Source organism: Nansenia antarctica (genome assembly GCF_963989245.1).
Source record: "Nansenia antarctica genome assembly, chromosome: 10".
Taxonomy (NCBI): domain Eukaryota; kingdom Metazoa; phylum Chordata; class Actinopteri; order Argentiniformes; family Microstomatidae; genus Nansenia; species Nansenia antarctica.
The window spans coordinates 25,406,601-25,421,600 of record NC_137680.1 but is presented as its reverse complement, the minus strand read 5'-3'; the positions used below and the strand labels follow the sequence as shown (position 1 = coordinate 25,421,600).

General features: G+C 44.8%; 1 protein-coding gene across 1 annotated transcript in view; it reads left to right on the top strand.

The window, feature by feature from the left end:
* ascc3 (activating signal cointegrator 1 complex subunit 3) overlaps positions 1–15,000 on the top strand; it is a gene marked incomplete at its 5' end in the record, with an annotated part of 123,965 nt that overhangs the window by 28,634 nt on the left and 80,331 nt on the right. Inside the window, 2 exons of the mRNA XM_080541120.1 lie at positions 2,469–2,672; positions 6,748–6,888. Coding sequence (XP_080397246.1) covers positions 2,469–2,672; positions 6,748–6,888 — 345 coding nt within the window. The remainder of the gene's footprint in view (positions 1–2,468; positions 2,673–6,747; positions 6,889–15,000) is intronic.

Here is a 15,000-nt window from a genome sequence, read left to right as displayed (position 1 = left end):
CACAGCCCGAGCTACGAGTGAAAGAACTAAACTTACATTGGGTTGCTTTAAAGTTGGGTTGCTTTAAAATCAAGCTTCAGATTAAAACATGTGATGGAGCATTACTAACCTGACTCAGGTGGTTTGTTTCACACAACCATCTAGGAAAGCTTAATTGGAAGCTGTTTGGAAAAGGGCAGGTACTTTCAAAAAATACTTGGCAGGTGATTGGATGAATATCACCTATTTTCAGAGAGCATTACCACATGATACAATCAAACTATTAACTGCTCTAATTCTAATGCAAGGATGAGAACTTAAAATATATGAATTGTATATATGATAACCTCATCTCATCTAGACAGGTGGCTACTTTCTAAGATGATCCAGCTATTAAAATGATCATTTGGGGATACACTGTGACTATAACTGAAAGGACCACATCTAGATGACTCGGTCAACAGTCGAACTGATGAATGATAGAATGGTGGTCTCTGACTATGGAGCACAGACACACGTCACCTTGACTTAGGAATCTGTGACATACTTCAGCCCAAGGCTAGGCTAGGCTAACCTCTGCGTCTTTAAAGCCGGCTGGTATGAACGAATGGTATGAGGTTATGCATACAGGACACATTCATGTTTGACAACAGAACAGTTAACTTCCATGTATCCATAAGCCTGCTATACTATATAAACACCAACCCGCAGGTTGCTGAGACTGTCAACTCTGTGTCTGTACTTTAACGCCGGGTTAGCATGAGTAGCTAAGCTAAGCTACCGTCTCAAAGACTACAAGTTAGCTAAGCTAAGTTTAAGGCTGGACTAACAGCACCGACATGCACTTGGCTGGTACAGTTAGTATAGTGAAATTGTACACTTACCTGTCGCAATTATAACATACTAACGTTTATCATACGTCCAGTAAGCCATGTGGTGTCTAATTGTCTCCGTTACGTTAGCCCAAAGTCTCATAATAATTGGACTGACTGTCGTGACACAACCTATGCCTGCGTTCGTAAATTCGCTCTGAGAGCGCCGGGTTCAAAGTCATAAAGAGACCAAGTAATTTGATTGGACAAGAGGCATTCCATGAGTGCTGATCAAATGTCCAAAAGAGGTTTTAATCTCAATGTGACTTCCTGGTAAAATAAAGGTTTAAAAAAATAAAAAAAATCGCAGGCAAATTGCAGGCTTTGCGATTAGCTAATCGCATCATTTCAAATCGCGATTTCGATTTAAAATCGATTAATCGTGCAGCCCTAGTGTGTGTGTGTCTGCCTGCCTACGTGTGTGTGTGTGTGTGTGTATCTGCCTGTGTGTGCGTGTGTGTGTGTCTACGTGTGTGTGTGTGTGTACGTGTGTGTGTGTGTGTGTGTGTGCATGTGTGTGTGCGTGTGTGTGTGAAAAAGACAAAATAGTAATCCCATGTCACTCGTCGATCGGTGAGAATCACAGTGTACAGAACCTAGCTAGAACGTCACGTTCTAAAACTGTTTGTAGACAGTTGTAAAAAACTGTTTGTAGACAGTTGTAAACAGACACGCATGAACCGTTCTGAGAGGAAGTCACGTGTGAACAAAACAGGAAGTGGAGGGAAGGAGGGAACAGTTTTTGACAGGTTATTTAATTTGACACAGTGACATTGTTTACAAAAAGGTCTGTCGTGACTTTCATGGCACCTTCAACCACACAGACAGTGGTGCTGGACTAACACTCTCAAGGCTTTTATCATACATTTATGACGGTATTGATAAAAATAAAATATGATAACCGTAAAATATCTCGTCAAAGTATAGCTATTGTTACCTGGCTGTACAGAAGTGTGAAAAACTCCAGGCTTTTTCTCAGGATTGTGATTTCAGGGGTATCAACATTCAAATTGCTTTCCGGTTTCAATGTGTGACACATCATTTGAAAGCTTACAATCTGTAGTTTCAGAATATGTAAAAACACTGGCTGGTGTCACATTTTCTCTGCCTCCGCCCCTCCTCCACATCCCTCCCCCATCCCTCTCTCTCTCCTCTCCCCCATCCCTCTCTCTCCTCTCCCCATCCGTCTCTCTCCCCCATCCCTCTCTCTCTCCTCTCCCCATCCGTCTCTCTCTCTACTCCCATCCCTCTCTCCTTATCCCTCTCTCTCTCTCCTCTCCCCATCCCTCTCTCTCTCTACTCCCATCCCTCTCTCTCCTCTCCCCATCCCCCTCTCTCTCTCCCCCATCCTTCTCTCTCTCTCCTCTCCCCATCCCCCTCTCTCTCTCCCCCATCCTTCTCTCTCTCCTCTCCCCATCCCCCTCTCTCTCTCCCCCATCCTTCTCTCTCTCTACCCAAGTGAATTAAAAACAAATAATCAACACTTCCCTTTCATCAGGAATTGTTCCTGAAACCCTGAGAACTGCAGTGACCAAGCATTTACTAACAACTCATTGTCACATTTTCACCCTCCTCCTCCCTCCCACCCCTCCCCCCTCCCCTCCCTCCCCCCTCCAGATCGGTCAGCTGGTGTTCAAGGGGATGGAGCGTCTGAACAGGATCCAGTCTCTGGTGTTTGAGACGGCGTACCGGACCAACGAGAACCTGCTGATCTGCGCCCCTACCGGCGCCGGGAAGACCAACATCGCCATGCTGACGGTGCTGCACGAGATCCACCAGAACCTGCTGCCTGGAGGGGTCATCAAGAAGGACGCCTTCAAGGTACACACACACACACACACACACACACACAGACACACACACACAGGTATGAACACACACACACACACACTCACCTCTTCACTACCCTGGCTCCCCGCTGGTCGAACGAGCTTCCCACTGCTGTCAGGACTGCAGAGTCACTACCTATCTTCCACCGTAGACTGAAGACATCCATCTCTTCAGGCTACACCTTAACTGTCCCTCCTGAAGACCTCCATCTCTTCAGGCTACACCTTAACTGTCCCTCCTGAAGACCTCCATCTCTTCAGGCTACACCTTAACTGTCCCTCCTGAAGACCTCCATCTCTTCAGGCTACACCTTAACTGTCCCTCCTGAAGACCTCCATCTCTTCAGGCTACACCTTAGCTGTCCCTCCTGAAGACCTCCATCTCTTCAGGCTACACCTTAGCTGTCCCTCCTGAAGACCTCCATCTCTTCAGGCTACACCTTAACTGTCCCTCCTAAAGACCTCCATCTCTTCAGGCTACACCTTAGCTGTCCCTCCTGAATACCTCCATCTCTTCAGGCTACACCTTAACTGTCCCTCCTGAAGACCTCCATCTCTTCAGGCTACACCTTAACTGTCCCTCCTGAAGACCTCCATCTCTTCAGGCTACATCTTAACTGTCCCTCCTGAAGACCTCCATCTCTTCAGGCTACACCTTAACTGTCCCTCCTGAAGACCTCCATCTCTTCAGGCTACACCTTAACTGTCCCTCCTGAAGACCTCCATCTCTTCAGGCTACATCTTAACTGTCCCTCCTGAAGACCTCCATCTCTTCAGGCTACACCTTAACTGTCCCTCCTGAAGACCTTCATCTCTTCAGGCTACACCTACACACACTCACCCACCCACACCCTCCCACACACACACACACACACACCCACACCCACCCACCCACCCACCCTCCCACACACACACACACACACACACACACACACACACACACACACACACACACACACACACACACACTCTTCCACCCACACCCTCCCACACACACACACAAACACTCCCACACCCACCCCCCCCCCCCCCACACACACACACACACACTCACCCACCCCCCCCCCTCCCACCCCCCCACACACTCCCACCCCCCCCCCCCCCACACACACACACACACACACACTCACACACACACACAAACACACACACACTCCCACACCCTCAGTGCGCTAACCTCGTTCCATCCATCACCATTACAGAGTTTTCCTTCTAAGTGGCTGACTTCATATTTCTCAATAAACAGTGATTTGTGTTGCCAGGGAACACATCATATTCTGTCGTTTATTCATTCATCATGACCATGTCCTTCCACTCCCTCTCTCTTTGCTGTCCTCTCCTTGTCCCACTCTCTCTCCCTCTCTCCCTCCCTCTACTCCGCCCCTTTTTTTCCTCTGCCATACTTTATTTTATTCGCCTTCCACTGCTTTGACTTTTCTCTCCTATTTTCTCTCTTTTCTGTCGGTTCTCTCTCTCTCTCTCCTCTCCAATGACCGTTCTCTCTCTTCTCCCACCATTTATCCCTCTCTCTCTTTCTCCCTCTCTCCTCTTACCATCCCTCTCTGTCCCTTCCCCATCCCTCTGTCTCTCTCTCCTCTCCCCATCCCTCCTGTCTCTCTCCTCTCCAACATCCCTCTCTCTCTCTCCTCTACACCATCTCTCTCTCTCCCCTTATCCTTCTCTCTCTCTACGCGAGTGATTGAATACAAATAATCAACACTTCCCTTTCATCAGGAATTGTTCCTGAAACCCTGAGAACTGCAGTGATCAAGCCTTTACTAACAAAGACCAGCCTAGAGCCACTTGTATTGAACAACTACAGATCCATATCAAACCGACTCTTTATAGAAAACATAATAGAGCGCTTAGGTGGCGTAGTGGATTAAGCGTTGACCATGTAACCGCAGGGTTCGATTCCGGACGGGGACATATCCTGCATGTCATCCCTTCTCTCTCTCTTACCCATCCTTCCTGTCTAAATCTCTACTGTATCTGTCAATAAAATGAAAAATATGAGTGGGACTGCCCCACTCTTAAAAAAAAAAAACATAATAGAAAAGGTTGTCCACAAACAACAACTCTTTGACCCTAAATTCCCTCTTTGAGGACTCTAAATCAGGCTTTCGTCCCCTGCATAGCACTGATTAAGGTCCTGGTTAAGATCCTTAATGATGACTCTAAATCAGGCTTTCGTCCCCTGCATAGCACTGAAACGGCCCTGGTTAAGGTCCTTGATGACTCTAAACCAGGCTTTCGTCCCCTACATAGCACTGAAACGGCCCTGGTTAAGGTCCTTAATGACTCTAAATCAGGCTTTCGTCCCCTACATAGCACTGAAACGGCCCTGGTTAACGTCCTTAATGACTCTAAACCAGGCTTACGTCCCCTGCATAACACTGAAACGCCCCTGGTTACGGTCCTTAATGACATTCGCGTAAATACCAACTCCGTAAAAATCTCAGTTTTGGTATTACTCGACATTAGCGCTGCCTTTGACACTGTACACCACGACATTCTAATAGATAGAAATTCTAATAGATAGACATTCTAATATATAGACATTCTAATAGATAGACGTTCTAATAGATAGAGTAAAATGGGTAGGACTTTCAGACACTGTCCTAAACTGGTTTAGATCCTACCAACAGGACATCATTTACTACGTCTCCATTGGCAACTTTGTGTCCAACCAAATTAAAATGACGTGGGGTTCCACAAGGATCAATCCTTGGCCCCCTCCTATTCAATCTCTACATGCTTCCATTGGGACACATCATAAAAAAAGAACAAAATATCCTACCACAACTCTGCGGATGACACTCAAATCTACATAGCCCTCACACCGAACGACTATAGTTCCATCGACAATCTCTGTAATTGCATTGAGCAAATAAACTCCTGGATGACACCAAACTTCCTTGTTCTGCAGTGGTTATGACTGAACACTAGCACTCTATCTACGCTTATTAAATGTTTGATCATATTTATGTTTTATATCTATTTTTATTACTTTTATTTCCTTACTTATTCTCCTCTTGTACTTTTTTATGCTCTATGTAAAGCACTTTGAAATGTGCTATACAAATAATCCCTCTCTCTACTCTCCCCCTATCCCTCTCTCTCTCTCTCTACTCCCCCACCATCCCTCTCTCTCTCTTCACTCCACCCATCCCACTCTCTCTGTACTCCCCCACCATCCCTCTCTCTCTCTACTCTCCACCCACCCATTTTTTACTCTCTCTCTCTTTCTCTCTCCTTCACTCTCTCTCTCCACTCCCCACCCATCTCTCTCTCTCTCTACTCCCCACCCATCTCTCTCTCTCTCTCTACTCCCCACCCATCTCTCTCTCTACTCCCCCACCATCCCCCTCTCTCTCTACTCCCCCTCCATCCCCCTTTCTCTCTACTCCCCTCTCCCTCTCCACCCCCCTCTCTCTCTCTCTACTCCCCACCCATCTCTCTCTCTCTCTACTCCCCACCCATCTCTCTCTATCTCTACTCCCCCACCACCCCTCTCCCTCTCCACCCCCCTCTCTCTCCCTCTCCACCCCCCTCTCTCTCTCTCTACTCCCCCACCACCCCTCTCCCTCTCCACCCCCCTCTCTCTCTCTCTACTCCCCCACCACCCCTCTCCACCCCCCTCTCTCTCCCTCTCCACTCCCCTCTCTCTCTCTCTACTCCCCCACCACCCCTCTCCCTCTCCACCCCCCTCTCTCTCTCTCTACCCCCCCACCATCTCTCTCTATCTCTACTCCCCCACCACCCCTCTCCCTCTCCACCCCCCTCTCTCTCCCTCTCCACCCCCCTCTCTCTCTCTCTACTCCCCCACCACCCCTCTCCCTCTCCACCCCCCTCTCTCTCTCTCTACTCCCCCACCACCCCTCTCCACCCCCCTCTCTCTCCCTCTCCACTCCCCTCTCTCTCTCTCTACTCCCCCACCACCCCTCTCCCTCTCCACCCCCCTCTCTCTCTCTCTACTCCCCCACCATCCCCCTCTCTCTCTACTCCCCCTCCATCCCCCTTTCTCTCTACTCCCCTCTCCCTCTCCACCCCCCTCCTGTGTGTAGATAGTGTACGTGGCTCCTATGAAGGCCCTAGCAGCGGAGATGACCAACTACTTCTCTAAGCGTCTGGAGCCGCTGGGCCTGTCTGTGAAGGAGCTGACTGGAGACATGCAGCTCACCAAGGGAGAGATCCTACGTACCCAGGTACCTAACACACACACACACACACACACACACACACACACACACACACACACACACACACACACACACACACACACACACACACACCCTGGGCCTGTCTGTGAAAGAGTTGACTGGAGACATGGATGGTGGGGTAGTAGAGAGAGAGAGAGAGGGAGACACACAGACACACACATGCACACACACACACATGCACACACACACACACACACACAGGGCTTAAAGTACTCCGGCACAGTGCCGGATTTCCGGCGCAGGAGAATAAAAAATAAAATAAAAACTGCAATTGCGGCATTGCGCCGACGTGGTGGCGGGGGCGCTGTTTCACAAATAACTTAGCTTTCGTGTTTGCTAGCGAAACAGCTGATAGTTCATGTTGACTGCTCAAGGAGAATACATATTTGAAAGTACAGAATGCCTGAGAGCCTTATATTGCATTATATTACATTATATTATGAATGGCCATCTGGTGCCTGAATATTGTTTTTTCCTTTACATATATAATGACATTTCCACCATGAATTGATGGCGAAAGGGCACAAATTGGTGCATATCAATTCACCAGAATGCAAGAAATTAAGTGTTTGATGCTCGTTTAAGGACCCCCAGACAGCCCTGTTTCATGGGTCCCCCCCGATGTCAAACACCACTGGTACCACCTCCGCCTCGTTTTGAGCCAGGAAAAACCCTGAGTAGTGACGGGAAGCCTTATGGAACGTGGTGCCAAGAAGGAGAATATAAGTGATAGTGGCTTAATAAGTAATCAGTTTGTTCTTTTAACTCTTTGACTGCCAGCCATGTTCAGAGCGGAGAGCTCCACACTGCCAGACTTTTGGGGCATTTTCGCTGAACTTTGAAGACCCACCAAATATTGACTTTTCGGACTACATAAACATTGAACATATCTACCAAAACTTTAGACTCTCTTCTTTCATCAGAAAAAGAAAGTTTGTTTCTAGCCTCTTTGAGTGTTTAGAAATCGGCCGTAGAACATAGGGTGGTTTCAGCAAAAACACCTGATTTTGACCAATAAACAGAGAAAACGAGCTTTTTCTGCAGAACTTTTTTTATTTTATTTTTTTTCTGCACTTTTTCTGTATCATCCGACTCTGAACTGTTTGAAGAGTCGCGCGATGGCCGCGATGCGCCGCGATGCTCCGCGCCGCAATGCTCCGCGCCGCGTTTGGCACATACCCTGATCCGTTTCGCCATTACTACAACCCACAGCAAGCCACTTCCTTCTCCAGGCTTTTATCGAACTACTGCCCCCATCTGGGTCCGAAATACATTACACCCAAGTCTGAAATTCACTCGCTAGGTGTAGAACATGTCAATAACGCGATCCCCGCGGAAAAAAAAAAAAAATCTATAAGACGCCAATTGGCGTCTTTGGCAGTCAACGTTACTATTCTATAAGACGCCAATTGGCGTCTTTGGCAGTCAATGAGTTTTAAAGACATGTATATATTTTATTCTGTATTGTTATAGTGATAGTGGCTTAATAAGTGATGCAATCAGTTTTGCCTTTTAAAGACATCTATTTTTTTCTTTTTTTTATTAAGTATAAAACAGTATTATGAATGAATGAATGAATGGTATTTATTGTCATTACAGTTTTATCCCAATTGCTAAAACACAAAAGCCAATTCTCTAAACCAAATGACCAGTTCTGTCTAACACATTTAATAAAACTAGCTCCCATTTGCCAAAACCATAAACACATTTCACATGAAGACACAATTCACAAAACACAATACTCCTTTTCTCATAAATCTAAACACATGTTGTCTTGCTAAAACACAAGTTGCAAAAAACTCTGCTCAAAATGTCAAATTCTCAAATTAAAGCTCATGTGATGCAAAATGCTTGCCACAGTCAGCAACATTTTAACACAATGAACACACCTGGCTTCATTCATTAAACATAACGACTCAAAATGTAAGACACTTGTTGCAAATGATTGTGGTGTGTGTGTGTGTGTGTGTGTGTGTGTGTGTGTGTGTGTGTGTGTGTGTGTGTGTGTGTGTGTGGTATAGTTCCATAAATAAATAAAAAAACATCACACCCTGAACATTGTTTTCAGTGAGTATTGTTGTGTGTAATGGATCCTCTGTAGTGTTTGCATTGAGTTGTGATACAGTACAGTATTGTACATGTTACGGTACATGTGGGAATACGGTACATTTTTTCAAACCTTTATTTACGTAAAACTCGATAGGACAACAGTGCAACAACTTCACGGCTGAACTTTAGTAAAATTTCGGACATCATATGCCATTTAAAGGGGGGAAATAGATATCTAAAAATGCATGACTATCATGCAAAATCAGCCTTACTGTAATGTAAAATATGTAATGTTAGATATAACGTTAGACAGGGAGCGCAGATTTATTTTTATGCATGACTATCATACATGTGGGAAAATGGGTTAGGGTGAGGTGCTAGGGTTAAGGTTAGGGGTAGGGGTAGGGTTAGGGTTAGGGTTAGGGTTAGGGTTAGACATGCCAGCATGTACCAAGTCACCCTAGCACCTAACCCTAACCCTAGTTTTCCCACATGTACCGTATTCTCACATGTACCGTAACATTGAAGGAAGTTATACTATTTCAATTACTGTAACTCTCACCCACCCCTGTGGGTAATTTGCGTACTTCAGAATGGTCAAGAGATCTCTTTAGAAAGAAGTCGATTGTCCACACGTAAGATCAAGTTCGAATTACTGTACTGTAATGTATTTTAGTTATATAGTAAAATTAGCCAAGCATTACAGTAAAACATTCATGAAGAACATATACATACTGTAAAAGGATATTTTCCAACAACATGCATACTGTATTTTCTGTAGATTTACATACTGTTCATATGAAACACACACATCTATGAATGCCCAATACTCTACAGTGATATATTCTGAGAACAGATACTGTAAGGTTTCTAAAAATGTCTTTTGGCAGTTGTGAAAAAAAAGAACATTCTCACACACTGAACATTGTGTTTTCAGTTGTTTTGTTGTAGTCTGTAATGATGCTTATAGTGTTTACATTTTTGAAGGCTTTGAGCAGCTGTTTTGGTGTGAAAGTTTGAGTTTTGAAGAGAGAAGGTGTGGTTTTGCTTATGTAGCTTTAGAATAGTGTGTTGTGTTTAGAGTTTGGGAAAATGGAGGAAAGTTTTGTGAAATGTGTTTTAGCAATTGAGAAAAACTGTAATACAGTACAGGTACCATACGACGAAATGTAGGAGGGGGGCCTCCCCTGGTGCTTGGAAAAAGACTAAAAACACGAGGGCCAAGGGTAAAATAAAAAAGGGAAAAGAGCTGGTTTACATAAATAAAGGCTATGTACACTATCTACTATACTACTATACTATACAATAAAACACTGTGCTGTACTCTTTGCTATGCTATAAATATCCTAACTTTTCCTATATCTGAACCTTATGTACACAAGGGTTGTCATATTGCACATAGTATTGTTGCACATTCATTTAAAGTATTAATGCATTTTAACATTGAGACATATATTTTGTATTGACTATAAAATAGTATTAATGCATTTAAACATTGAGACAAGAAGCTGTCTTCTGTACCCGCTCTCCCAATATCTCAAACTGTGACCCCCCTCCCCAAGAAAAAGTTTCAGGCACAGGATTTTTTCCCACTTTAAGCCCTGCACACACACACACACACACACACACACACACACACACACACACACACACACACACACACACACACACGACATGAGGCAACCCAGTCAGGTCACTCTCAGGGTTCAGAGTGTGTGTGCCCATCTCCCTCTCTCTCTCTCTCTCTCTCTCTCCCTCTCTCTCTCTCTCTCTCTCTCTCCCTCTCTCTCTTCCTCTCCCTCCCTCTCTCCCTCTCTCTCTCCCTCTCTCTCTCCCTCCTCTCTCTCTCTCCTCTCTCTCTCTCCTCTCTCTCTCTCCCTCCCTCTCCTCTCTGTCTCTCCCCCTGCCTCCTCTCTGTCTCTCCCCCCCTCTATCTCCTCCCTCTCTCTCTCCTCTCTGTCTCTCTCTCTCTATCTCCTCTCTCTATCTCCTCTCTCTCTCTCTTTCTCTCTCTCTGTCTCTCTCTCTGTCTCTCTCTCTCTAGTAAGTTGTTCCTTCCTCAAAGCAGCACTTTGTCTGCTCTTAGTTGTCGTTGCCATGGTGACTACGGTTGTACAGTAAAATGCTAAACCCTGACACACACACACACACACACACACACAGCTATACACACACAACTATACACACACAGACACACACACACGCGCACGTACACACACACACACACACACACACACACACACACACAGCCATACACAGCCATACACACACACATACACAGCCATACACACACACACATACACACACACACACACACACACACACACAGCCATACACAGCCATACACACACACATACACAGCCATACACACACACACACACACACACACACACACACACACACACACACAGACACATACACACAGCCATACAAATAAACTGTCTGGAGTTGTCTCTCTGTGTGAGGGGGTGTTGGTATTGAAGTAGGAAATAGAAAACAGCAGGGAAGAGAGAGAGTGGATGGAGAGAGAGAGTGGATGGAGGGAGATGGATAGAGAGAGTGAGAGAGAGAGGGAGATGGAGAGAGAGAGAGGGAGATGGAGAGAGTGTGGGCTTGGGGGAACAGGATGTAAGTACAGGATATTGTATCCAGCTTGGTTTCTAGCTTGTGGCAGTGTGGCTGTGAACACCTGTTCCTCTGTCAGCGGGGCTGTTTTAAAGGCTGCTCTAAAGGCTGTTCTAAAGGCTGTTCTAACGTCAGGCTGTTTTAAAGGCTGTTCTAAAGGCTGTTCTAATGTCAGGCTGTTTTAAAGGCTATTCTAAAGGCTGTTCTAATGTCAGGCTGTTTTAAAGGCTGTTCTAAAGGCTGTTCTAAAGGCTGTTCTAAAGACTGTTCTAAAGGCTGCTGTAAAGGCTGTTCTAAAGACTGTTCTAAAGGCTGTTCTAAAGACTGTTCTAAAGGCTGTTCTAAAGGCTGTTCTAAAGACTGTTCTAAAGGCTGTTCTAACGTCAGGCTATTCTAAAGGCTATTCTAAAGGCTGTTCTAAAGGCTGCTGTAAAGGCTGTCCTAAAGGCTATTCTAAAGGCTGTCCTAAAGGCTGTTCTAAAGGCTGTCCTGAAGGCTGTTGTAAAGGCTGTTCTAAAGGCTGTTCTAAAGGCTGTTCTAACGTCAGGCTATTCTAAAGGCTGTTCTAAAAGCTGCTGTAAAGGCTGTTCTAAAGGCTGTTCTAACGGCTGTTCTAAAGGCTGTTCTAACATCAGACTGTTCTAAAGGCTGTCATAAAGGCTGTCATAAAGGCTGTTGTAAAGGCTGTTCTAACGTCAGGCTATTCTAAAGGCTGTTGTAAAGGCTGCTGTAAAGGCTGTTCTAACATCAGGCTGTTCTAAAGGCTGTTCTAACATCAGGCTGTTCTAAACGCTGCTCTAAAGGCTGTTCTAAAGGCTGTTCTAAAGGCTGTTCTAAAGCTGTTCTAACATCAGGCTGTTCTAAACGCTGCTCTAAAGGCTGTTCTAAAGGCTGTTCTAATGTCAGGCTGTTTTAAAGGCTGTTCTAAAGGCTGTTCTAAAGGCTGTTCTAATATCAGGCTGTTGTAAAGGCTGTTCTAAAGGCTGTTCTAATATCAGGCTGTTGTAAAGGCTGTTCTAAAGGCTGTTCTAAAGGCTGTTCTAAAGGCTGTTCTCAAGGCTTCTCTAATATCAGGCTGTTGTAAAGGTTGTTCTAATATCAGGCTGTTGTAAAGGCTGTTCTAATATCAGGCTGTTGTAAAGGCTGTTCTAATATCAGGCTGTTGTAAAGGCTGTTCTAATATCAGGCTGTTGTAAAGGCTGTTCTAATATCAGGCTGTTGTAAAGGCTGTTCTCAAGGCTGTTCTCAAGGCTGTTCTAAAGGCTGTTCTAATGTCAGGCTGTTCTAAAGGCTGTTATAAAGGCTGTTATAAAGGCTGTTCTAATGTCAGGCTGTTATAAAGGCTGTTATAAAGGCTGTTATATAGCCAGGTTGTTATAAAGACTGTTATAAAGGCTGTTCTAAAGTCAGGCTGCTATAAAGGCTGTTATAAAGGCTAGTGTTGTTCCGATACCATTTTTTGATCCCGATACCTGACCGTGCAGTACTTGCCGATACCGAGTACCGATCCGATACCACGCGTTTGAAAAAACAAAACAAAAAAACATGTTTTTTGAGCCGCATACTCACCTCGATGTAAAATTATTGCTAACACTTAGTCTGGCACTGCTCAAAACCTTTGTAAAACAGGGAAAAATACCAACAGAGAGTGAATGCTATAGAACTTTTTTTATTGTCTACCTGGTATGGTGACAAGAAAATCAACCCCTTATAAAACCTGAAATGTGGCTCTCACAGATGCCAATCAGTGCAATATCCATTTAAGATATAAAACAGTCGTAGTAGTAGTGCAACAGCAAGTGAACATTTACAAACAAAATAACTTTAGTAAAAAAAAAAAAACGTTAGTACTCGCCGATACCGATACCAGCATTTTTGTGCGTATCGGTGGCCATGCCGATACTAGTATCGGTATCGGAACAACACTAATAAAGGCTGTTATAAATGCTGTTATAAAGGCTGCTGTAAAGGCTGTCCTAAAGACTGTTGTAAAGGCTGTTATAAGGGCTGTTATAAAGGCTGTTATAAGGGCTTTTATAAAGGCTGTTATAAGGGCTGTTATAAGGGCTTTTATAAAGGCTGTTATAAGGGCTTTTATAAAGGCTGTTATAAGGGCTGTTATAAAGGCTGTTATAAGGGCTTTTATAAAGGCTGTTATAAGGGCTTTTATAAAGGCTGTTATAAGGGCTTTTATAAAGGCTGTTATAAGGGCTGTTATAAGGGCTTTTATAAAGGCTGTTATAAGGGCTTTTATAAAGGCTGTTATAAGGGCTGCAGTGTTTCCTCCAGGAATTTTTACAATGGTGGCGGGTAGTGCTGACCGCGCGCGCGCGCCCGCGATTTTTCCGCGTGCACGCGCATGAAACGCGCACGCGCGCTCAAAACAACGACGTAATTTCAGCCAAAACTCGAGGATGGCCCAAAAAAATAAAATGTTTTCCTGTACTTCTCCCGTGTGTCTCTTATTGTCTGTGTCTGCATGTTTTTCCAGCATGTAATTCCGTTGTCAATAAAAACAAAAACACTGATCTGACGGTTTTTTTCACAACGTTATTACTTGTCACTTTAAGCCCAGGAGGGAGTTAGCGATTAGCGATGTTTAGCTTAGCTTAGTTTAACAGAAGTATCTTCACTTTTAACATGACTTCCCGTGGTCGTAGAGGGCTGGTCGACGGCTTAAAATGACCGTGTAGACCTGTAGACCTTATATAGTCATATATAACCTTATGACCTATATATAACCTATATGACCTTATAGTCTTGTGTTTCTACCCCGGGCATAGCCGGTGTTATTCACGGACAAACACTCCTGTTAGAGTGGTTCTAGTACACTGGACATAGGTAACACATAGAGAGGCTTCTCCTCTCTCTCTCCATACTACACTACACTACACTACGCTAGCTCGCGGTGTTCGGGTGACAGCCAGGGCGCGTTCGTAAATACGCTCTGGAAATCTGATCAGCACTCACGGAATGCCTCTTGTCCAATCAAATGACTTGGTCCCTTTATGACGTTGAACCCAGTGTGCGCTCCGGGGCTCTCAGAGCGAATTTACGAACGCAGCCTCAAGTTCAATACTCGCGACACACACGGACTGGTCCAGTTTCAGCGCTTGTGGGTGTGTCTAGCGCTGTGAAGGTCTGAAAAGCGGCCTAAATCTTTTTTTTTTTTTTTGGTTGAGAAATCTGAATGGTGGCGGAGGAAATTCCATGCATGTAGAGGAAACACTGGGCTGTTATAAGGGCTTTTATAAAGGCTGTTATAAGGGATGTTATAAAGGCTGTTATATGGGCTTTTATAAAGGCTGTTATAAAGGCTGTTATAAGGGCTGTTATAAATGCTGTTATATGGGCTTTTATAAAGCCTGCTGTAAAGGCTGTTCTAACGTCAGGCTGTTATAAAGTCAGAGTGTTCAGACTGAA